At 42.2% G+C, this 26,009-nt stretch overlaps 2 protein-coding genes across 3 annotated transcripts; both read right to left on the bottom strand.

The window, feature by feature from the left end:
- Positions 1-242: 242 nt before the first annotated feature.
- On the bottom strand, positions 243-8,570 carry LOC110530590 (uncharacterized). Of its 2 annotated transcripts, none has more exons than XM_021613790.3 (4): positions 6,735-8,570; positions 5,782-5,921; positions 5,268-5,352; positions 243-5,136 (listed from the first exon to the last, which is right to left on the bottom strand). In XM_021613790.3, the coding sequence occupies exons 1-4, from the start codon at positions 7,234-7,236 to the stop codon at positions 3,905-3,907; spliced, it is 1,959 nt and encodes a 652-aa protein (XP_021469465.3). In that variant the 5' UTR covers positions 7,237-8,570; the 3' UTR covers positions 243-3,904. The 2 variants fall into 2 exon arrangements, with proteins under 2 accessions (XP_021469465.3, XP_021469466.3); XM_021613791.3 differs by having other exon boundaries at positions 6,750-8,570.
- Positions 7,812-24,718, bottom strand: LOC110530591 (calsequestrin-1). Its single transcript, XM_036986228.2, has 11 exons — positions 24,286-24,718; positions 16,939-17,032; positions 16,126-16,226; positions 15,892-16,003; positions 12,863-12,936; positions 12,625-12,755; positions 11,909-11,954; positions 9,612-9,666; positions 9,387-9,487; positions 9,182-9,256; positions 7,812-8,810 (listed from the first exon to the last, which is right to left on the bottom strand). Exons 1-11 carry the CDS (start codon positions 24,520-24,522, stop codon positions 8,598-8,600), a joined length of 1,239 nt encoding a protein of 412 aa, XP_036842123.2. The 5' UTR covers positions 24,523-24,718; the 3' UTR covers positions 7,812-8,597.
- Between the last annotated feature and the right edge of the window lie 1,291 nt (positions 24,719-26,009).

The following is a 26,009-nucleotide window of genomic DNA, read 5'->3' as shown; positions in this document are numbered from 1 at the left end:
TTTTGGGTGGAATTTTCCTTTAACCCTTACTATTTTAAACTTCAACCGGGTAGGGATGTCCCAAGGAAACCGGATAGCAAGGACCAGTTATGACATCTTTGCGGCTGGAATTTTTTAATATGCTATAAAATAGAATATGCTACTGTAACATACATTAACTTTTGGAACAAAGGGAACAGAGACTGACACATCAGAAGTGTCTGGTTGTGTGAATGTTTAAAAGTCATTAGTCAAACCAAAAATACAGGTGATGTCTTTTATTGCCAGACAAAGGGCCAACTTGTGGCTGTGATTGTGTAACAATTAGGAATTCCCACAAGATTACTACAGTACTTACCAAAATCCATATAATAAAACACAGACCTTTGATTAGTATTTTCACGCAGATTACAAAAACTATTTTCTAGTAAAACATGTTTTTTTTTAATTGGATCACAGATTACAGCATTTTGGGTTAGAATTGAATACAATTAGTTGACAAAGAAAGCTATGAAGTAATATATTTTGTATATCTTCAGAAAATAAACCAGAGACATCAGCTATAATTGCATAATACATATGAAATAACTTCTCACTACACATTAAAAGGAAACATCATACTTCCCATTTTGAACTAAGTCATGTGTTTTTAGAGAAACTTCCCTACTTCTATAAAGGAAAAAGTAAGGAGGATGTTTACCTGACAAACACAGCAGTACAGATAAAAAAGAATGAGAGAAAGTTGCTGCATTACTAAAGTATTTGGCATAATGGTTTAGTAAGAGTTAGAGATAAAAGTATCAAACTTCACACCCATCTCTAAAACAATTTATAAACAAAGATACAAAGGAACAATCTGTTGGTATTTACAACAAAGTGATGATATGTATCATGAACACAGATCGTGGTCTGAAAATAATCTCAAACTAATCTCAGCCCAGATCCCTTGTGTTTTGTCCAACGAAATACAGTGTAAAGACCTAGAGACAGTTTTCCAGACCCAGATTAAAGGAATCATTTTGGCATTGAAGTCTCATCTACTTCCCCAGAGTTAGATGAACTGATGGATACCATTTTTACGTCTCTGCATATACAGTTGAAGTCAGAAGTTTACATACACCATAGCCAAATACATTTAAACTCAGTTTATCACAACTCCTGACATTAAATCCTAGTAAAAATCTTAGGTCAGTTAGGATCAACACTTCATTTTAAGAATGTGAAATGTCAGGATAATAGTAGAGAAAACTATTTCTTTCAGATTTGATTTCTTTCATCACATTCCCAGTGGGTCAGAAGTTTACATACACTCAATTACTATTTGGGAGCATTGCTTTTAAATTGTTTAACTTCTGTCAAACGTTTCAGGTAGCCTTCCACAAGCTTCCTACAATAAGTTGGGTAAATTTTGGCCCATTCCTCCTGACAGAGCTGGTGTAACCGAGTCAGGATTGTTGGCTTCCTTGATCGCACACACTTTTTCAGTTCTGCCCACAAATTTTCTATAGGATTGAGGTCAAGGCTTTGTGATGGCCACTCCAATACCTTGACTTCGTTGTCTTTAAGCCATTTTGCCACAACTTTGGAAGTATGCTTGGGTTCATTGTCCGTTTGGAAGACCCATTTGCGACCAAGCTTTAACTTCCTGACTGATGTCTTGAGATGTTGCTTCAATATATCCACATAATTTTCCTTCCTCACGATGCCATCTATTCTGCGAAGTGCACCAGTCCCTCCTGCAGCAAAGAACCCCCACAACATGTTGCTGCCACCCCCTGTGCTTCACGGTTGGGATGGCGTTCTTCAGCTTGCAGGCATCCCCTTTTTCCTCCAAACATAATGATAGTCATTATGGCCAAACAGTTCTATTTTTGTTTCATCAGACCAGAGGACATTTCTCCAAAAAGTCCCCATGTGAAGTTGCAAACAGTAGTCTGGCTTTTTTATGGCGATTTAGGAGCAGTGGCTTCTTCCTTGCTGCGCGGCCTTTCAGGTTATGTTGATATAGGACTCGTTTTACTGTGGATATAGATACTTTTGTACCCGTTTCCTCTAGCATCTTCACAAGGTCCTTTGCTGTTGTTCTGGGATTGATTTGCACTTTCGCACCAATGTACGTTCATCTCCTTCCTGAGCGGTATGACAGCTGCGTGGATCCATGGTGTTTATACTTGAGTACTATCGTTTGTACAGATGAACGTGGTACCTTCAGGCGTCTAGAAGTTGCTCCCAAGGATGAACCAGACTTGTGGAGGTCTACAATTTTTTCTTGAGGTCTTGGCTGATTTCTTTTGATTTTCCCATGATGTCAAGCAAAGAGGCACTGAGTTTGAAGGTAGGCCTTGAATACATTCACATGTACACCTCTAATTGACTCAAATTATGTCAATTAGCCTATCAGAAACGTCTAAAGTCATGACATTTTCTGGAATTTTCCAAGCTGTTTAAATGCACAGTCAACTTAGTATATGTAAATTTCTGACCCACTGGAATTGTGATACAGTGAATTATAAGTGAAATCATCTGTCTGAAAACAATTTTTGGAAAAATTACTTGTCATGCACAAAGTATATATCCTAACTGACTATAGTTTGTTAACAATACATTTGTGGAGTGGTTGACAAACTAGTTTTAATGACTCCAACCTAAGTGTCAACTTCTGACTTCAACTGTGTATACAAAATGTGGACATCCCTTCAAATCAGTGGATTTGGCTATTTCAGCCACACGTGTATAAAATCAAGAACACCGCCATGCAATCTCAATAGACAAACATTGGCAGTAGAATGGCCTTACTGAAGAGCTCAGTGACTTTCAACATGGTACCGTCATAGGATGCCACCTTTCCAGCAAGTCAACTTGTCAAATTTCTGCCGTACTAGAGCTGCCCCGGTCAACTATATGTTCTTATATTATGAAGGAAACATCTAGGAGCAACAACGGCTCAGCCGCGAAGTGGTAGGCCACACAAGCTCACAGAATGGGACCGCCGAAGCACGTAAAAATCGCCTGTTCTCAGTTGCAACACTCACTACAGAGTTCCAAACTGCATCTGGAAGCAACGTCAGCACAATGGGTTTCCATGGCCGAGCAGCCGCACACAAGCCTAAGATCACCATGCGCAATGCCAAGCGTTGGCTGGAGTGGTGTAAAGCTCGCCACCATTGGACTCTGGAGCTGTGGAAACGCGTTCTCTGTAGTGATGAATCACGCTTCACCATCTGGCAGTCCGACAGACGAATGTGGGTTTGGCGGATGCCAGGAGAACGCTACCTGCCCCAATGCATAGTGCCAACTGTAAAGTTTGACCATCTCATTCCGATATCAACGAGCAGGTGTCCACATACTTTTGGTCATGTAGTGTAGTTTCGCAAGCCAATTCTAACTAGCGTTAGAGCAATGACTGGAAATCTATGTTATCTACTAGCATACTAGCAGTTACTATAGACTTCCAGTCATTGTGCTAGTTAGCAACTTCCTTCAAACTGAATGCAGAGTCATAAAAATGGTATCCATGAGTTCATCTGACTCTCTGGAAGTAGATAAAGGGCTTCATTGCCAAAATCCCGAAGAGTCTCTTTAAGCCTAGTCCAGCATGCGCAATAGAAAAACTCCATTGAAATAACTTTTTGGTTTAAAATTAAGCATAATCTGTGTCTGGAAAACAGGCCCTTACCGTATTAGAACATTATGGCTGTCAACAACATCAGTGTCCACTGAAGCTTACACTCTGATGATCATTCTGGACAATCCAAACCTGTTTGCAATTTACCATCATAGCACCTTATCAAAAATAACCAACATGGTTGGTTATAATGAGGAATGGACATTCAGTAGTTTCAGTTAGAGGTAGGACAGTTTTGTAAGGTGGCCTACAAAAGGCTGCTCATGCTTTTAGCACAGTTGTCTTTCGCCGGAAAATGTGCTATTTCGCTGTCGCTCCCAAGTGATCAATGCTGTGTTTCTCAAGATTCCGGAAGATTCTGAAGCTCTTGGAGCAGAAGGAGCAGGTGAAAGGTCTCTCACCAGTGTGAAAGCGCAGATGAGCCTTCAGATTGTCCCTGAGACGAAAGCTCTTCCCACACTGGGGGCAGCTGTGAGGTCTCTGCCCTGTATGGAACCGTTCGTGCCTGCGGAGGCTTTTCCGCAGGGCGAATGTTTTGGAGCACTGGGAGCAGGAGTAGGGCTTCTCACCGGTGTGGAAGCGCTCATGCCTCCTCAGGATCTTCCTGCGCTTGAAGCGCTTCCCACAGATCTTGCAGCCATGGGCGCGGCTTGAGGAGAGGACCCCTTGCAGCCGCCAGACACCGTTCCCACACTGAGTGAAGCAGCAGAGGCGTCGGCCCGTGTGGAGGCCTTGGTGGGTCTTGAGGTCCTTTGGCATGGGGAACCTCTTGTTGTCATGACATTTGCTACCATTAGCCTTCTTCCCTCCAGAGTTCTTTCTTCCGGGCACCAAAAGCAGGTTCACCAGCTGGACAGAGCAAGGCCTCGTCAACTTCTGCTCCAAGGAGGTCTGGTCCAGCTTGAAGTCCACCTTCTTCTTTGTCTGGTCCAGCTTGAAGTCCACCATCTTCTTCTTTGACTGGTCCAGCTTGAAGTCCACCTTCTTCTTCTTTGTCTGGTCCAGCTTGAAGTCCACCTTCTTCTTCTTTGTCTGGTCCAGCTTGAAGTCCACCTTCTTCTTCTTTGTCTGGTCCAGCTTGAAGTTCACCTTTTTCTTCTTTGTCTGGTCCAGCTTGAAGTTCACCTTCTTCTTCTTTGTCTGGTCCAGCTTGAAATCCACCTTCTTTTTCTGGTCCAGCTTGACATCCACCTTTTTCTTCATTAGAGCAGAGGGAGCGTTTGTTACACCCATAAATTTCAACTTACTCTTAGCCTGTACAGGAACCAAAGCCCCATCTGAGGAGGATGGGCTGTAGGCTGTTCCTTTGGCGGTGCTGTAACTGGCCTGCTGGGGCTCCATCTGGGTAGGCTTTTCTTTACATGTAGGCTGTCGTGTTATGTCCTCCTCTGCCTTTGGGACCATTTGGCAGATGACTTTAGTCTCACATTCTATGTTGATTCCATTCTCAGTTTCTGTCTTGAGGGGCTGGGGTTTCTTCTTAGTTGGGGAGCTTTGAACAGGAACATAAAGGTGGATTGGATCCACAGTGGCTGGAGGACAGAAAATAAAATAGTTGTTAAATAGTACCCTCAACCCTTTATATACAAAGAGTTTATAGCAAATATATTTCAGTGTCTATAGCTTCACTAATACCTCCTAGAATAAATGTGTTTTTTTTTACCAGAATAGATCACTTGTTCTTCTTCTGGCTCAGTGGTTGTTGAAGATTTTGTTTCCAGACTAATCCCCTCCACCATCTCCACAACCTGATGACAGATGACAAGCCAAAAAGACAACTACTTAGGTTCTGTAATACAGGTGTCAGCTAATCAAATTAGCTTGAAGCCTACAAGTCAAAAGGGCATTAGTCCTAGTAACAAACAACAAACACATCTTATGGTTCACAATGAAGCCCTTTATCTACTTACCCACAGTCAGATGAACTCGTGGATACTATTTTTATGTCTCTACATCCAGCATGAAGGAGGTTTGAGGTAGTTTTGTGAGCCAATGCTAATCAGCATTAGCACAATGACTGGAAGTCTATGGTAACAGCTAGCATGCTAGTTAGCAACTTCCTTCAAAATGCACATAAAGACATAAATTATACGAGTTCATCTGACTCGTAGGAAGTAGATAAAGGACTTCATTGCCAAAATCACAATGTATCCCTTTAACCCAAACAACTCACTGACCTTCTCTTCTAGAACAGAGCACTTGAGTTCAGCAGGCTGATTAGCCTTCAGCAGGGGGATACGATGTGCAGGACCCTCCTCCTCATTGCTCCCATTCAAAGAACCACTGCCTCCCTTCAAGGACAAGCACTGTTTTGGGTCTGGAGAATGCATGGGAAAGGCGAGGGGTAGAAAGCAAAGCACACAAACATTCCATTTGTTAGACAGCATGGTGCAGATCAGTACTGACAATAATAAAAATAAAGAGATTAAACAAATCAGTAATTGTGTATTTCTTTGTTATTTTTTGCCTCCAAAATGTTGTTTGTTGACATAAGTCATAAAAAGTCATACAATTATTCATTTTTTAAGGATTTCAACAGTCACATTCAGAGAGAAAGATGATAAGAGTCATAATACATACTAAACCGTGTGTATTTACTCAAATTTGGAAAGTTTAACATATGGCTCTCGTGAGAACACGATTGTATACTTGCTTCAAAGTATCCAGAAGAATTGTTTTGTTGAGATTGTGAACAACGTTTCACTGCACTCTCTGCAGAGCAACAATGTTTGCTACAGGACAATGAGACCCGATGTTTTAATTTAAAAAATGTATGCCAAACAAAAACCATTGACTTCAAACCATACAACTCTATGCACAATGGCTACTTTGAACAATTTACACAGTAAATACATCAACTGTGCAGATGCAGTCTGGTAACAGAATTATGGTAAAATGTCCGTTTTCATTCTGTTACCCAACTTTATCTGCACAAGTTCTTCCTGTAAATGTGTTTTTGTAAAATTGTCAGTGGAAATTGTTAAAATTAGTATTTGTGCATTGAGTTGTATGGTTTGCTAAACTTTGAAATCAATGTTTTTTGTTTGGTATACATGTTAATCTGGAAAACATAGAATTTCTGCGTAAATCCGTTACCATGGATTTACCAGTGTAATGAAGTACTACTAACGTTTAGCTGACATACTTTCATGTAGCTCTAAGGACGTTGTTGTTTCCTCATCCACTTGAACTCCGATACTGCGAAGACATTTTTTGCCAGACTTTTTTACAGCGTCCACTGTTTGCAAGGTTTCATTTTGTTCACTCCGCCCTTCAATGAGAATAGTGGTTCCCGAAGCAAGGAAGCGACTCTCGAACAGTTTCGTTATTTCCACCACGGCCACCTTTGCAAGTGAATCCAAAACAGACGCAATCTGGGTTTCAAAATTCACATCGTCGGAAACAGACATGGTGACAGCTAATAGTGAGCGCGCGGTAAGAAATCTAACTAAAATCGAACAAATGTTAAAACCAAAAAGCTTAACATGGCGAGATATTAAACTGTGTTTATCATCAACCACATGGTCTGAGAAACCGGGGGCGTGTCTCTGACGTTGAATGAAAAAAAAGTACGTGTTTCCACAAGTTACCACAGCCACAAAGTATATCGTAAAAATAAATGAACTTTTCATTTAAGGTTAGGCATAAGGTTAGCAGTGTGGTTAAGGTTAGGTTTAAAATCACATTTTAAGAAGATAAATTGTAGAAATGGGCGGGGTTTAGTATTTGGTGGCTGTGCTAACTAGTGACGACCACACGTACGCTTAGCGTCTTGTGCCAAATACATTCTATTTCCGGGGAAAGCGTGGTGCGTAATATGGTAATATCTCATTATGTAATATGGGGGAAAATAAAATAATGCTAACAGTGAGAGATAATTGTTGTTATTATCTTATCTGAGTTGTATGGTACACACACACAGTATTGTACAACTAACTAAATCCTATTTTCCCTAACTCCTAAACCTAACCCATACTCTTAACCTAACCATAACCCATAAACCTAACTCTAAAACGAACCCTGGCTCCTAACACTAATTCTAACCTTAACCCTAAACCCTAGAAATAGCATTTGACCTTGTGGGAACTAACAAAATGTCCCCAGTTGTTTCAATGTATGTTTGTTTACTATTCTTGTGGGGACTTCTGGTCCCCACAAGAATAGTTAAACATGTCCACACACACACAATAATCCAGATCACAAGTCGTTTTCAGATCTTTTTCCAAGCTGTCATTTATTTTAAGCCTTTACAGTATGTTTAAGTTTTCTTGTTTAAAAAAAATGAATACTGTTGTTATATTTCTTTGTCAGTAGAAAACATCCATGTGATTTACAGCACATTTCAGTGCACAAGAAGAAAAAAAGCTTACCAACTAAAGTTACAATAATTCAACAGAGTAGGTTGGTATGACCCATGACCTGTATGTAGGAAAAGCCTGCTTGCACCCTTGGATTTGACAAGGTTAGGAGAGGGGTGAACATTTAATCTAGAGAAAATAAAACAAAAATAAAATACATTCAGACGACAAGTTTACAGATGGACTCAGACTTAAAATGCATCCACAAAGTAACCCCTCTATTTGTTTGAAATATAAAAATCAGAAGCATCAGGTGTTTTAAGATTTAGTGCTAATGAATATCCAATAGTTGTATTTTGAAAGGATTATTTTCACAATTTATTCTTTGTATCCTTTTCATATTGTATGGATGGCAAAGTTACAGGTGTGGTGTGAATAAAAAAATGGGGCTCTGAGAAAGTACTGTCTTTTATGGATTCAAAGCAAAGTGAAAAAAATGAAACAATATTTTGACAAGATGCTCTGAGCAAGGATGTTGAAAACATGAGGATGTCCATATGAGCGGACATATTTAACTTAATGAAGTGTTACAACAGAGGACAAGGACAAGTTGAGGAAGGGGATGATGTGATTGGACAATTCTATTATATTGGCCAGATTTAGACATAGGCCAGTGAAATGATGAGATCAACAATTTACTCATCATCATCATCATCGTCGTCGTCGTCGTCGTCGTCGTCGTCGTCGTCGTCATCGTCGTCGTCGTCGTCGTCATCATCATCGTCGTCATCATCATCATCGTCATCTGGATCAATTTCATCTGAAAGAACATCTTCAATCCATTCCTCAAGCTCATCTGCGCTTGGTAGGTCGTCATCATTGTCGATCTCCATCCATACACTGTCAGCCTATAGAGAGACAAAAAGCAATTCAGTGCCAAAGATAGACTATTGAATGTTTTTTAATGCTAGTGGAACCATAGAAATAGAATTAATAGAATGGGCGTCCCCATTCAAGTCAGTGAAAGCATAATGGGTGCACTGCCGGCCATTGCGAGTGTACCCATAGCAGCAAAGCAGGAAATGTACCCATCAATCTGTGCTGTAATTTGTTGAATCTACTGAACAACACATTGACATTACAAAAAAATACATTCAGAGTGTACGCATGAGTTTACCAGTTAAATTGCCAGCGTTAGAGGTTCCAAGCCTGTTCTATTCATTCTATTTCTATGTGTAGAACCTCATGACTCCTCATACATGACAGAAACATTACTCACATCTTCAACATCCACAACACCAATCTGGGGAGAGCCCAGGTCAATTCCAAAGGTCTTCTCCCAGTATGGGACAAGCTAAAGAGGATGGATAATATTCCAGGAAGAAATCAACAGCAATCAGAATCTCATATCACTATCCCCCATATTTCATGTGGGAAATTGGATAGATGGATTATATTGTATTGATAAGTGACCATGATTTTACCAGCGGGAAGTCATCTGGATCAATCCAGACAATGCTGAGGTTGGGATTATCATTGTGCTCCTCTGCTACTTCCTTTAGGATTTCCAGGAACTCAAAACCATCTTGGAAGTCAAAGGTCAAGTGTCAAATGTACATAAAGCCTTATGAAACCCCTCTTGCTGACAATGGTTCCCTCCTCCCCCACCCAGCCCTATTGACTCATTAGCCTCCCCTTTGGTTCTGTACCTGGATCATCCTCTTCTGCGAATGCAATGATGTGCTCACCATCGATGTCATCCTCCTAAGAAAAGACAGACTCCTTAAACGTACTAACACCAGGTAAGAAAACTGGGATGGGGAATATAGACTACCTACAAGTCTATTTCCATCCTTGTTTGCACATTTAGGCCACATAAATACACTGATCAAAAATATAAGCACAACATGTAAAATGTTGGTCCCATGTTTCATGAGCTGAAAAAAAATCCCAGAAATGTTTCATACGCACAAAAAGCGTATTTCTCTCAAATGTTGTGCACAAATTTGTCTACATCCCTATTAGTGATAATTTCTCCTTTGCCAAGATAATCCATCCACTTGACAGATGTGGCATATCATGAAGCTGATTAAACAGCAGGATCATTACACAGGTAATGTGCTGGGGACAATAAAAGGTAACTTTAGAATGTGCAGTTTTGTCACACAAAACAATGCCACAGATGTCTCAAGTTTTGAGGGAGCATGCAATTGGCATGCTGACTGCAGGAATATCCACCAGAGCTGTTGCCAGAGAATGTAATGTTAATTTATCTACCATACACTGCCTCCAACGTCGTTTTAGAGAATTTGGCACTACGTCCAACCGGCCTCAAAACTGCAGACCACGTGTAACCACGCCAGCCCAGGAGCTCCACATCTGGCTTGTCTGTAATAAAGCTCTTTTGTGGGGAAAAACATATTATGATTGTTTGAGCCTGGATCCCTATGCCATCCGAGGCCGCCCCATGGCTGCACCCCTATCCAGTCATGTGAAATACATAGATTAGGGCCTAATGAATTTATTTCAATTGACTGATTTCCTTATATGAACTGTAACTCAGTAAAATATTTGAAATTGTTCCATGTTGCATTTATATTTTTGTTCAGCATGTTGCATTTATATTTATGTTCAGCATGTTGCATTTATATTTTTGTTCAGCATGTTGCATTTATATTTTTGTTCAGCATGTTGCATTTATATTTTTGTTCAGCATGTTGCGTTTATATTTTTGTTCAGCATGTTGCGTTTATATTTTTGTTCAGCATGTTGCGTTTATATTTTTGTTCAGCATGTTGCATTTATATTTTTGTTCAGCATGTTGCGTTTATATTTTTGTTCAGCATGTTGCGTTTATATTTTTGTTCAGCATGTTGCGTTTATATTTTTGTTCAGCATGTTGCGTTTATATTTTTGTTCAGCATGTTGCGTTTATATTTTTGTTCAGCATGTTGCATTTATATTTTTGTTCAGCATGTTGCGTTTATATTTTTGTTCAGCATGTTGCGTTTATATTTTTGTTCAGCATGTTGCGTTTATATTTTTGTTCAGCATGTTGCATTTATATTTTTGTTCAGCATGTTGCATTTATATTTATGTTCAGCATGTTGCGTTTATATTTTTGTTCAGCATGTTGCATTTATATTTTTGTTCAGCATGTTGCGTTTATATTTTTGTTCAGCATGTTGCGTTTATATTTTTGTTCAGCATGTTGCGTTTATATTTTTGTTCAGCATGTTGCATTTATATTTTTGTTCAGCATGTTGCGTTTATATTTTTGTTCAGCATGTTGCGTTTATATTTATGTTCAGCATGTTGCATTTATATTTATGTTCAGCATGTTGCATTTATATTTTTGTTCAGCATGTTGCGTTTATATTTTTGTTCAGCATGTTGCGTTTATATTTTTGTTCAGCATGTTGCGTTTACATTTTTGTTCAGCATGTTGCGTTTATATTTTTGTTCAGCATGTTGCGTTTATATTTTTGTTCAGCATGTTGCGTTTATATTTTTGTTCAGCATGTTGCGTTTATATTTTTGTTCAGCATGTTGCGTTTACATTTTTGTTCAGCATGTTGCGTTTATATTTTTGTTCAGCATGTTGCGTTTATATTTTTGTTCAGCATGTTGCGTTTATATTTTTGTTCAGCATGTTGCGTTTATATTTTTGTTCAGCATGTTGCGTTTATATTTTTGTTCAGCATGTTGCGTTTATATTTTTGTTCAGCATGTTGCGTTTACATTTTTGTTCAGCATGTTGCATTTATATTTTTGTTCAGCATGTTGCGTTTATATTTTTGTTCAGCATGTTGCGTTTATATTTATGTTCAGCATGTTGCGTTTATATTTTTGTTCAGCATGTTGCGTTTACATTTTTGTTCAGCATGTTGCATTTATATTTTTGTTCAGTATACTTAATAAAAATTGGGGAGGCATGCTTACTAAGAAGACATCATCCATTTTGTTTTGTAGGGTGATTTTTATGGTAATAGTTGGTACAGCTTACCCAGATCTCATACATGTTATCAGGCTCCATCTTCCTCAGGGTAGGTCTATAAAGAAATAGGACGTCAGATATTTATTTATTGTTCATTGAGCAAGGTTACACTTTTTAAACTTTGTGTCTTACTTTAATGGGAATAGCCAGTTAAGAGTAATTAACACAATACTTAGCATATTTATATGTTTTCCCTTTCTGTAATACACATGACTTCCAGAGACCTGTTTGCAACACTCATTTGTGTACGGGTTGATGGTCACTAGACTTGTTACTGACTGTTATGGATTGTTCTCATATTGTTTGATAGGGATTGACGCCGGAGCTACTCAAGGTACAAGGAACAAGGACACACTGATTAGTATTGTATTGATGACATTATGAACACTGTGATTCTGTAGCAGAAAAGTTACTGTCTTTTGTTTTGACTTTGTACAAGCCTCTTGGGCTGATGTTTAAAGAACATTTAGTACTCTTCGATTAGAATGTAAAGGGACCCGTCTCCAACAGTCCCGATTATACATTTTTTCTGGAGGTGTCTCCCAGTTGCAACTGTTGATTTTGATTAATATTATCAACAACTGCCCTCCTTTTGGTTCCCCTGAAAATTCCCTTTACACCTAGTTATAGGGTTTTTACAAGTCAAATCACAAAGCCAGGAAAGAACACCTGACCCATCTCATTATGTATATTGCCATTCTGGCCACTGTGGCCATGAATCTCACCTGTCGTGATCCTCGATGTACTCGACAAGCTCCTCCTCTGTGTAGGGCTTTCCGGGGATAACTATGGGTTCATCTATAAAGGGTTCATAGAAGTCCACCTCATTCACCTTCAGGCCCAGATCCTTGGCAACCTGGAATACAGAGGATTGAATTGAAGGAACAATGGGATACTTTTAAAGGAGAGTAGAGCTCCAGTGTAATTTTGAGGATGTAGTTGTTAGTGGGTACGGTTCTTCACCTTGGGAGTGAATGTAGCGAAGAACTTGATGTGTGGATGGAACTCCTCAGCCGCGTCCACATAGGCCAAATAATCTGAAATGTTACAGGCATCTGTTAAGACCTTAGTAAAATCTAGATTTTTTTGTTGACAAATACACTGTTAATACACTATTTTATCCATAAAAGGTACACATAACTTATAATATACAATAAAAACACAGAAATAAAATGTTTTAAATAAACTGGGATATGCTTAACACCCCGGCAGTCCTACAATCTGAGCTATATGCCCTCAATCTCACACAAATCATCAAAGAACCCACCAGGTACAACCCTAAATCTGTAAACAAGAGCACCCTCATAGACGTTATCCTGACCAACTGGCCCTCCAAATACAACTCTGCTGTCTTCAACCAGGATCTCAGCAATCACTGCCTCATTGCCTGTATCCGCTACGGGTCCACAGTCAAACGACCACCCTTCATCACTGTCAAACGCTCCCTAAAACACTTCTGTGAGCAGGCCTTTCTAATCGACCTGGCCCGGGTATCCTGGAAGGATATTGACCTCATCCCGTCAGTTGAGGATGCCTGGTCATTCTTTAAAAGTAACTTCCTCACCATCTTAGATAAGCATGCTCCGTTCAAAAATTGCAGAACTAAGAACAGATATAGCCCTTGGTTCACTCCAGACCTGACTGCCCTCGACCAGCACAAAAACATCCTGTGGCGGACTGCAATAGCATCGAATAGTCCCCAGAATATGCAACTGTTCAGGGAAGTCAGGAACCAATACACGCAGTCAGTCAGGAAAGCAAAGGCCAGCTTCTTCAAGCAGAAATTTGCATCCTGTAGCTCTAACTCCAAAAAGTTCTGGGACACTGTAAAGTCCATGGAGAACAAGAGCACCTCCTCCCAGCTGCCCACTGCACTGAGGCTAGGTAACACGGTCACCACTGATAAATCCATGATAATCGAAAACTTCAACAAGCATTTCGAAATGGCTGGCCATGCCTTCCTCCTGGCCACTCCAACCCCGGCCAACAGCTCCACCCCCCAGCTACTCGCCCAAGCCTCCCCAGCTTCTCCTTTACCCAAATCCAGATAGCAGATGTTCTGAAAGAGCTGCAAAACCTGGACCCGTACAAATCAGCTGGGCTTGACAATCTGGACCCTCTATTTCTGAAACTATCCGCCGCCATTGTCGCAACCCCTATTACCAGCCAGTTCAACCTCTCTTTCATATCGTCTGAGATCCCCAAGGATTGGAAAGCTGCCGCAGTCCGCAGTCATCCCCCTCTTCAAAGGGGGAGACACCCTGGACCCAAATTGTTACAGATCTATATCCATCCTGCCCTGCATATCTAAGGTCTTCGAAAGCCAAGTCAACAAACAGATCACTGACCATCTCGAATCGCACGTACCTTCTCCACTTGTGCAATCTGGTTTCCGAGCCGGTCACGGGTGCACCTCAGCCACGCTCAAGGTACTAAACGATATCATAACCGCCATCGATAAAAGACATTACTGTGCAGCCTTCTTCATCGACCTGGCCAAGGCTTTCGACTCTGTCAATCACCATATTCTTATTGGCAAACTCAGTAGCCTCGGTTTTTCTAATGACTGCCTTGCCTGGTTCACCAACTACTTTGCAGACAGAGTTCAGTGTGTCAAATCGGAGGGCATGTTGTCCGGTCCTCTGGCAGGCTCTATGGGGGTGCCACAGGGTTCAATTCTCGGGCCGACTCTTTTCTCTGTATATATCAATGATGTTGCTCTTGCTGCGGGCGATTCCCTGATCCACCTCTATGCAGACGACACCATTCTGTATATTTCTGGCCCTTCCTTGGACACTGTGCTATCTAACCTCCAAACGAGCTTCAATGCCATACAACACTCCTTCCGTGGCCTCCAACTGCTCTTAAACGATAGTAAAACCAAATGCATGCTTTTCAACCGTTCGCTGCCTGCACCCGCACGCCCGACTAGCATCACCACCCTGGATGGTTCCGACCTACAATATGTGGACATCTATAAGTACCTAGGTGTCTGGCTAGACTGTAATCTCTCCTTCCAGACTCATATCAAACATATCCAATCTAAAATCAAATCTAGAGTCGGCTTTCTATTCCGCAACAAAGCCTCCTTCACTCACGCCTCCAAACTTACCCTAGTAAAACTGACTATCCTACCGATCCTCGACTTTGGTGATGTCATCTACAAAATAGCTTCCAATACCCTACTCAGCAAACTGGATGCAGTTTATCACAGTGCCATCCGTTTTGTTACTAAAGCACCTTATACCACCCACCACTGCGACCTGTATGCTCTAGTCGGCTGGCCCTCGCTAAATATACAGACCCACTGGCTCCAGGTCATCTACAAGTCCATGCTAGGTAAAGCTCCGCCTTATCTCAGTTCACTGGTCACGATGGCAACACCCACCCGTAGCACGCGCTCCAGCAAGTGTATCTCACTGATCATCCCTAAAGCCAACACCTCATTTGACCGCCTTTCCTTCCAGTTCTCTGCTGCCTGTGACTGGAATGAATTGCAAAAATCGCTGAAGTTGGAGACTTTTATCTCCCTCACCAACTTCAAACATCTGCTATCTGAGCAGCTAACCGATCACTGCAGCTGTACATAGTCCATCGGTAAATAGCCCACCCAATTTACCTACCTTATCCCCATACTGTTTTTATTTATTTACTTTTCTGCTCTTTTGCACACCAGTATCTCTACCTGCACATGACCATCTGATCATTTATCACTCCAGTGTTAATCTGCAAAATTGTAATTATTCGCCTACCTCCTCATGCCTTTTGCACACAATGTATATAGATTATTTTTTTCTTTTTTTCTACTGTGTTATTGACTTGTTTATTGTTTACTCCATGTCTAACTCTGTGTTGTTGTCTGTTCACACTGCTATGCTTTATCTTGGCCAGGTCGCAGTTGTAAATGGGATCTTGTTCTCAACTAGCCTACCTGGTTAAATAAAGGTGAAATAAAATAAAAATAAAATAAATAATACATGATATATTCTTACGTTCAGACTTTTCGCTCTTAAAGTAGCCAACCAGTTTGATATCCTCCTCAATGTTATGGAAACCTTTAACCTCCGAATCGTTCTCAATGATCTCAACTGGGTCTTCAAGAACCTTGAACAGAGTAAAAGAAGGATGGATGTACAGAATATATTAGTAGTGGATAAATAGTCTGTTTCCTACAAATTGCAGCCAGGTAAAAGAGAGCATAAATAGATTACATTACTCTCACATACATCATAGATGAACTCCACAATTGTGTCTGCAGCAAGCTCCCCATCGTACTCAATGATCTCGTTCTCGGTGAAAATGTAGATGCTGTCGGCCTCCTCAAGTCCTGAGGAGACAACAGAATTTCAACTCGGGGCTTACATATCCAGTCATACCCGGGAATCCACTAGAGGTCAGGCTTGCTCATAGGTTGCCTGAGCACAGTGACACAAGATGTGCATCTCAAAAGTGTAGTGGCTTCTCCTTGTTTCCTTTACTTCATCATCACTGAGGTGAGATAATTAAAAAGGTGATGTCTCAGTGGGCAATGGGCGTCCAGCATATTGCTTTCTCCTATAATATATTTCCTAATTCTGGGAGAGTGTAAGTCTCAGTGACCCCTTCCTTCAAAATAACCTTTTTGAAAAACAGTACTCTGCAAAACTGTCATCGTAAGAGTGAGGTATCTTAGTCAGCAGCCTGTCGAAGTGTGACCCGCACAGCAGCTCGTGCACATAAACAAGTAGAAATGGGAAATAGTGTTCTGCAGCGCTCTCCACAGGGGAAATTATCTACATTGATAGTTGCAGAGGAAGGAGGCAAGACAAGGAGAGGAATCCATGTATGACTATTGAGATGCATCCATTGAGACCGGTCAAGCAATTTACTCCACTGAGCACATACCTGGTCAGTGGTGATGTCTAGATTAGATTGTGACACTTTGACAAATGGATCATGTTTAAAGATGGTGACAATTTCACCATAACTGGCCTCAGAACTATAAATAATCCTGTGAATCTTGAATATCTGTAATAGTGTCTATTTCTGTGCGTATTTACCTAGTTTCTTAGCAACAACACTGCCCTTCTTCTCATCAACAAGGCCAAATCCAATATCCTCATCGTCAAGGTCATCAAGTACCTGAGCTGCAAGCTGTGAAGAAAAAAAACACTTTCACATAACTGAAAACACAGTGGCAGTCTTATGCCTGAGCAGGAATATCTTCTGTATAATGTACGAAGAACTTATAAGGACTTTTGGGGAGTTTGTTTTTAAGTTTATTTATGAGTATTCTGTAAGGAAATTGATGTGCATTCACTTCACCCTCAGCTTTGTGGGTTTGCTGACAGGTGTCATTCTCAGTGCAATGTGTACGCACTAAAGCAAACAGAAATGTTGTTGTTTTATTTCACACATTTTCATTCAGTTCCTCCACCATAAAAGCTTGGGACTCAGAGCGCTGTCCATGCACTTTCTAAATCTGTGTGAAACTTGACCCTTATAACTGACAACCGGCTCAACCAACGATGTTGCCACATCCGTGGCCTGCTTATGGAGGGGGTGGGATAACAGTTCTGCTGACTGCGTTGGGGTAACTGGGTGCTTGGATAGCAACAGGTGCAACCCTGCTTTCACATATCTCTTCTAGCACTTCATCAAGGAGGTGCAGGCACCCAAACATACATACACAGAGACACACAGACTGACATGAAGGATAAGTTATCAGTGCTTCTGTGCAGTTAATTTTATTGCATAGCAAAATCCCATAACCAGGCTGTCATGTTCCACACCATGGTAATGATGATAGCTGGCACTGATGGTAGGCCTAAAGATCCTAGCCAGAAACCACAGGATGCAAGCAAAAGTGGCCCTTGCTTTATGTCTTGGTGTGCAGTTTGATATTATGTACCTTTTGAGGGAATGTTTATTTGTGATTAACTGTAAAACAGCGGCCCAAATGTCAGAGGTGAATTATTATACTGTATTATAATAGCAGGCTGTCCCAGGAAAGCTGATTTTCAGCTAAAGTCCCCACTATTTACTTGTCAGATTAATAGGTTTTTCCTCGTAGACACTTCCCACTGTGTACAAACTGGTTTAAACAAATTTGTTTCCATGTCATTTCAACAACAAAAAATTCAATCTGATGACGTTGAATCAACGTGGAAAATTGCATGAATTTAGGGACTTTTTGTATTTTTTTTCACCCAACCTAAATTCAATGACATGGTTTGACTTTTTGGTGTTTTCGCTTTGAATTCATGTTAGATGACAACTCAATCAAATATGAATCAAAACTACACGCTGAACTGACATCTGTGCCCAGTGAGCTATGTGTCCATATTTGTCATGGGGGGAGTGGTATTCATATGAAGAGGTTCTAAGGGGGTCAGGATCTAGATCGGCCTGTTAAATAGATTGAGGGCTAAACTCAGCTAAAGGCTTTTAGCCAAACAGACTACTACAGCTATATAAGGTTGCTGTTTGGGGGCATGAGTTGTGAAGCGGGCAGGTTTGTTGCCTGAGTGCAAGGGGAGAGTTCGCTTCGTGACAAATCAGGGAAGGGAGGAGGGAGGAGCACATACTGTACATCTAAATGAGATGACATGCTATCCTCATCTATCTCATTGCCTGACCTAGATTATACCATAGAAATAGAATGAATAGAATGGGTGTCTCCATTCAAGTCGATGATGGCATAATGGGTGGACTGGCATCAATTCATGAGCTAGCCCACTGCAAAGGACATGAGGCCCAGCCTTTCATAAATATGTGGGACTGACTCATAAACGATATGTAAAATCTGATATGGACAGTGTTGTATAACAGTCTCATCGGTTGTTCCCTACAAATGCTGTTTTGAATTCAAAATAAATTCTACCTACACACTGAAGAAGGCTGCAAAGCCGGAACGTCTGTGTACGCTATCCCTGATGTAGTGAATTGTTTCTCTCAAAATGAAGTAAGTTTTATGAGACATCTTTTTGAGTGCAGACCCATTACACCTTTTTTACCAAGCTTCTGGGAGAGCGCGATGGTTCTCTTTTGATTAGCCATTGAGAGCAGCAAAGCAGGAAGAAAAAGCACGAAGTGTACCCATCAATCTGTGCTGCGATTTGTTGAATCAACTCAACTGACACTACAAAAAAATGTATTCCATTCCATGAGCCACATCAGTTAGCATCATTTGAATGCAGTGGAGGCTCCTCAGATGAAGAAGAGGAGGACCATCCTCCTCAGTGAATTTCATAAAAATAGTGAAACATTAAAAAAAGTTAACATTTTTAGATAAAACCATATGCATGTCACCAAATAATTGATTAAACACACTGTTTTGCAATTAAGGTCTACAGTAGCCTCAACAGTACTCTCTGGGGTAGCTCCATGGTGTAGCTGGAGGACAACTAGTTTCCTTCCTCCTCTGGGTACATTGACTTCAATACAAAACCTAGGAGGCTCATGGTTCTCACCATCTTCCATAGACTAACACAGTAATTATGACAACTTCCAGAGGACGTCCTCCAACATATCAGAGTTCTTGCAGCATGAACTGACATGTTGTCCACCCAATCAAATGATCAGAGAACAAATCTGAAAGCATAAGCTACAGCTACCTAGCACTGCAGTGCATAAAATGGGATGAGTAGGTGACTCAAATAGAGAGTGACAATAGTTGAACAGTTTTGAATAAATAAATATTCAAAATGAAGGAGACACAAGAGATAGAGAGAGAGCTAGCTATATTTTGTTGTATACATTTTTCCACTTCAAGATGCACTATGTAGAAGTCGCCATTTCCTTCTTGCTAAAATTCTAATAGTTCACTTAATTTCAGTTTGTAACAAAACAAGTATAGTGTAGATAATCATTGTACCATCTAAACTGCTGTGAAATAGTTAGCTAGCTAGCTAGTTTCGTCTACTGAGACACACGGCTCAAACAGAGGGATGCTATGTTAACTAGCTATGGCTTTCCAACACTGGAACTCTTCCAAGTCAAGGTAAACTTTTGGTTTTATTAATCTATTCCCACAGGGGCCTGTATCGCTTGCTGTACACTGTACTGCATGATTGTATCGGGTTTACTAACACGTTAGTTTTAGTAGCTATGGTGACAATGATGTAGGCCAGCATTTCCCAAAGGGTTGCATGTTTGTTTTTTTCCCCTAGCACTGCACAGCTGATTCAAATGACCAAGGCTTGATGATTAGTTGATTATTTGAATCAACTGTGTAGTGCTAGAGTAAAAACCAAAACGTGCACCCCTTGGGGTCCCGAGGACTGAGTTTGGGAAACCCTGATGTAAGCTGTGTGTAGCGGTTACGGTATGAAGGTTTGGCTTAGAATTATTTTTTTTGCCTGGTCACAGAATAGCGTATAGCTGCGAGAAGGAATTATACAATGAGCAAAGAGATCATGCTGTTTGTATGTGGCTGTTATGAAAGTGAGCTGTGGTTGGGGGTGATCATGGGTGTTTTCCTTTCACCGATTCTGTAAAAATTTATCTTAAACGGAAGCAAACGGAACAGAGTGCTGATAAACATACCTGAACTTGTCCAATAGAAACTCTTGTTTGCAACTGTTTGGACGAATGATTACACCCTAGATCAGCTAGATGCAGGCAAGAGTGTAAGGTGGTATTGAATAGGCACACTATGTGCTTACTTAAGTCCGATTTGGATATATTTGGCAGTTTTTGCTGCATAACATCTCTCTCTCTCTCTCTCTCTCTCTCTCTCTCTCTCTCTCTCTCTCTCTCTCTCTCTCTCTCTCTCTCTCTCTCTCTCTCTCTCTCTCTCTCTCTCTCTCTCTCTCTCTCTCTCTCTCTCTCTCTCTCTCTCTCTCTCTCTCTCTCTCTCTCTCTCTCTCTCTCTCTCTCTCTCTCTCTCTCTCTCTCTCTCTCTCTCTCTCTCTCTCTCTCTCTCTCTCTCTCTCTCTCTCTCTCTCTCTCTCAGACCAAAACAGAGTGCAGAGTGCACATTAATTTCACATAATGTCATGGCACTACTACCTTTCAAATAGCAACACAGCACTTTAGGATACACAAACATCCACAACAGCAGCACTCGATAAATATAGACCCAGAGCCACACCAGCCAAGGACTATTTTGGCAAGGTGCTGGTGACGCTCAAGTCTCTAGGATCCGCTGACAGGTACAGTACTGCAGCCGTCTGTCAGTCATCCCAGTCCAGTCAGCCGACACCGCAGTACTGGGGCCTGAACCTCCTGGTCTAGGCCTCGATGTCCCATAACATACAGAGGAGGGGGCAGGCAAGCATTCTCAGATGATGATTAATATATCATTAATCAAAACACCCTGCTGAGTAGACATATGTCTCTCACACACACGGACCTACATACATGCACACATGTCGGACCTACATACATGCACACACACGGACCTACATACATGCACACACACGGCCCTACATACATGCACACATGTCGGACCTACATACATACATACATACATACATACATGCACACATGTACTCCTATACACCCACATGCACACACACAAGTGGATGTGTTCGTTTCCTGAAGCGTTTGTTTCCAACCTGGGAACCTGGTCATGGCCAAATTCTACAGTAGACTTTGGTATATTTGTTCGTGATTCGTTTTCCAGGTGATTAAATGAGTAAAAGAAAACCATACAACTCCTTAAGAGGCACCAGTCCCAAAATAGCTCTTCAGGCTTTCAGAGCTGTGTTGTGTTTCTCTTCAGGGAATCCTGGAAGTTGTAGTCCAAAGTGGTTAAATTGTAGTCCTAAGAATTTGGGCCAGTCCTGGCAGAGCTGGATTTGAGAGGATTAGCTCATTGGCCATCTGAAGAGCATTTATATTTCTTTATAAACCACCAGTCATTCACACCCATTTGTCTTCAATTTCAGGCCATCCAGGGGTACCTATGGGTTTCACTGCTGAATGAGATAGCCTTTGTGCCTCCTGAGAGGGCTACTGATTTCACTGGAGATCAAGAACCGGTATCCCCTTTCAAGGGTGAGAGAGTGCAGGGGTTTAAGATTGAAATCACACAATGTACACATTCTTGACATCCATATTGTGAATGAATGAGGAACAGCTGCACATCTCTCACTGAACGTATGGAATTGTGTTGACAGTAGGCCTATGTGGAGTTCTCTAAGTAACAGATTTACAATGGAGTGGTGTAGCCATTGAAATAGAATGTACACATTTTATTTCTATGGGTGAATTTTTCTTCTATGTACGGAGCTGTAGTCTGAAGCAGACCTACGGTGTAACTCTGTCAGACACTGTTGAAATGAGGTGATGACGCGTCTAAATGATCATGCTATGGATGTAACCCTCTCACCAGGCTGAACGGGACTGTTCTGCAGCTGAACGTCTTGAGTGACAGGATGGAGCTTTAACCTTTGACCTTTAGCCTATCGTGAGGGGTTATTGGGATGGCATGTTGGCTGGTAGGAAGGCCAGTTGGAAATCAGGGAGAAGAAAAAGGGCAGTTGAGTGTGTGATGGATGTAGCGAGGGGCGTACTTCAAAGAACAGGGTTACATAAACAGACACACACAACACACCCATGGTGACACACACATATCAACATGGACATATGACCATTTACACACACATATGGATTTACTCCGCACACCCTATTACAATCAATACAAGAAATGTAGGACATTTCTGATAGAAGTTAGAAAGTTAGAAAAGATTATCCTTATGGATTGTAAAATTAGATCAGTCAACGAGCTGATGACTTGGGGTCCTGCTACTTCTGTCCATGTCATGTTTGAGTCATAAATGGTCGACAGTACAGATAGCAGGTCGAACACCTGCTATCTGTACTGTCAACCATTTGCCAGGACTGGTGATGGGATCCCGTGTCCTCACGACTCAGCACTTTGCATGTGAAGAATGCTGTCTCACACCCCCTCCATGCCACAGGCACGTGACAAATGTTTTTGTCTCAGTTGTCAGTATTTCTTATGTCTCTGCACTAATTCCTGCCCCACGCCATTCCTTAAAGACAGACCCATCCCTGCCATCTCCCATTTCATCTAAGACCACAAAATCATGAGTCAGTCTTAAAACAATACACCCCAGGGATATTTCCAGCAACCCAGAGATTTCTGGAACAGCAGGTGAGTCAACACAGTACCCCTACAGTCCCCTCCAGGCACTAGCGCTTATTTGGCAATTTATCAGCTGATTATTAATTTATGTTACTATCTCATGTCTGCCTCTACCCATTTACCCTGATGACCACATTCATTCACTAAAAAGCCTTTCAAATTCAGTAAACTGTCCAATCCATGCAATAGTGGGACCCTTGCAGCTTTTGCTTCTTATATATTGCCTTGAACATCTTAATTTAATCATTGTCTCTGTTGTGGCATGTTTCAAAGGCCACATTTGAGTTGCCTTACCCTTAACAACAACACTTAGTTACCTGTAAATACTGTCTGTATCCACGTAGCCCCTTAATACACACTATCATGCCTCATCCAGTTGATTAATTATAGCAGTGATGGTGCATCCCTACCCAGGCACTGTGTGTCCCACTTCTAACTCCCAGTTACCCATCCCCTCTCCTCACCATCCCCCACTCAGTTGCCCGAGTCCTTCCAGTCGCCTGACCCAGTCCTCTCAGTCCCCTGACCCAGTCCTCTCACTCCCCTGACCCAGTCCTCTCAGTCCCCTGACCCAGTCCTCTCACTCCCCTGACCCAGTCCTCTCACTCCCCTGACCCAGTCCTCTCAGTCCCCTGACCCAGTCCTCTCACTCCCCTGACCCAGTCCTCTCAGTCCCCTGACCCAGTCCTCTCAGTCCCCTGACCCAGTCCTCCCAGCCCCCTGACCCAGTCCTGCCAGTCCCCTGACCCAGTCCACTCAGTCCCCTGACCCAGTCCTGCCAGTCCCCTGACCAGTCCCAGTCCCCTGACCCAGTCCTCTCAGTCCCAAGTCCTCCCCACAAGAGGTTGGTGACACCTTAATTGGGGAGGACAGGTTGGTGGTAATGGCTGGAGCGGAATCAGTAGAACGGTATCAAATACATCAAACACATGGTTTGATGCCATTCTAGCCGCTCTGTTCCAGCCATTATTATGAGCCGTTTTCCCCTCAGCAGCCTCCACTGGTCCTCCCAGTCCCTTGACCGTCCTCCCAGTCCCCTGACCCAGTCCTCCCAGTCCCCTGACCCAGTCCTCCTAGTCCCCTGACCCAGTCCTCCCAGCCCCCTGACCAAGTCCTCCAAGAACCCCTTAACTTCCTAGACCCATGACCCAGTCCTCCCACCCCCCTGACCCAGTCCTCCCAGTCCCCTGACCCAGTCCTCCTAGTCCCCTGACCCAGTCCACCCAGCCTCCTGTCACCTGGCCCAGACCTCCTAGTCCCCTGACCAAGTCCTCCTTGCCCCGTGACCCACCTCCAGGGCCAGTTCCTCGATTTCAAACTGTTTCTGGGCAACGGCATCGGATCCGGGATGCTCATGGTAGTACAGAACCATCACATCATGCGTCTTCATCACAGACTTGTAGTTCTTGTTAGTCAGCTCGATGACCCGGTCCATCCCATCATACTCAGGGAAGTCCAAACCCTGCTCACCCCATGACAGTCCCCCGCAAGACAGAAGGACTGCCATAAGCACCCAGCTCCAATTCATGTTTCTTTGCTTATTTGGAAATTAATTGTAGTTTCAGTGAGTAAAAATGTAAATAATTTCTTAAAAATGAGGAAGGACTTCCGATCCCCACCACCCAGAGCAGAGCAAGACCAACTCCTCACACGTGGAGCTGGAAACAGGGCAGAGAGAGCAAGAGGGGGTGGGCTCAATTTTGGATGTGTGTGTGTGTGTGTGTGTGTGTGTGTGTGTGTGTGTGTGTGTGTGTGTGTGTGTGTGTGTGTGTGTGTGTGTGTGTGTGTGTGTGTGTGTGTGTGTGTGTGTGTGTGAGCAGAGGGCATTTCGGGCTGGACCATTTTTAGCTCAGTGCGCTTGTTTAACTTGTTTTGTTTTGCACAAAATTGTCATTATATGGCTCATAATTAGTTCCTCAAGGGAAAAAAAATGGGCTGGTGTGTTAAAAATGGAGGGGCGGAGTCTGGTCCCAGACCGCGCCTGTGTGTGTGTGTGTGTGTGTGTGTGTGTGTGTGTGTGTGTGTGTGTGTGTGTGTGTGTGTGTGTGTGTGTGTGTGTGTGTGTGTGTGTGTGTGTGTGTGTGTGTGTGTGTGTGTGTGTGCTAGTTTTCATGGGTGTGTGTCTGCATCTGCGTGTTGGGTTAAAAGAAGGCAGAGTCAGAGAGGAATAACAGACTGCCCCCAACTCTCCTTCAGTGAGGAAGAGGACGGTGGGAGACAGAGGCGATGGTTTCAAATAGAAAGAGCAAGAGATCGATTGACAGCCCATTGGAAAAATGAAGACAGACTAGGAATGATGGGCGGGGGGATGGGCACAGATAGTCCTGGAACACTTTCCCCATACTTAGTTTTGATAGATTCCGATCCTGGCAAAAAAAATAATAGATTTAGGATGATGAGGGGACATGTTGGGAGGGGTGCTGGTCTAGTTTACTGCTCTTGCACTGCCCGGTGCTAGAATGTGGCACAAGGTCACACAGGGACAGGGGGACAGGGGCGAGAGATGAGAGTGACGCTTCTGGTTTGGTTTCACTAGAGTTACAGTACATAGGTCAGTTGGCCTGCCCTAGGGGATATCAGTCTTCACTCAATGGTAACAGACATAGTTTTACCATTGTGAAAGCATTTTCATTTGTTTGCGCTCTCTGAATTTGTTGATTTGCAAGTGTGTGTCTGTGTGTGTGTGTTGCCTGTGATATAACTTTACAAATTGAAAGGGGAGAAGTGAATTATAAATAAAAGTCTGCTACATGATCTCCCCCTCTGTATTCAGTGACAAGCAGTGCTAATTCCTGTTTAGTCACCCCCACCCCACCGGCTCTTGTAGAGGGAAATGAGGGGGAGAGGGATGTAGAGATGGGATATGTGTACTGTAAGGGGACAAGGTGACAAGGGGAGTGTTGACTGAGATGACAAGCATATTTGGTGTCATTGACTGTAGAAAATGTATGTTTGCTTAACCCATGGCCTGTTGTGTTTCATTTGTCTCTGTATCGGAGAGAAAGAGTGTTTAGT

This window comes from Oncorhynchus mykiss, chromosome 8 (assembly GCF_057628025.1).
Source record: "Oncorhynchus mykiss isolate SJ-2025 chromosome 8, ASM5762802v1, whole genome shotgun sequence".
Lineage (NCBI taxonomy): Eukaryota > Metazoa > Chordata > Actinopteri > Salmoniformes > Salmonidae > Oncorhynchus > Oncorhynchus mykiss.
Note: the sequence above shows the minus strand (reverse complement) of the source record. Positions and strands in the feature narration are given on the sequence as shown.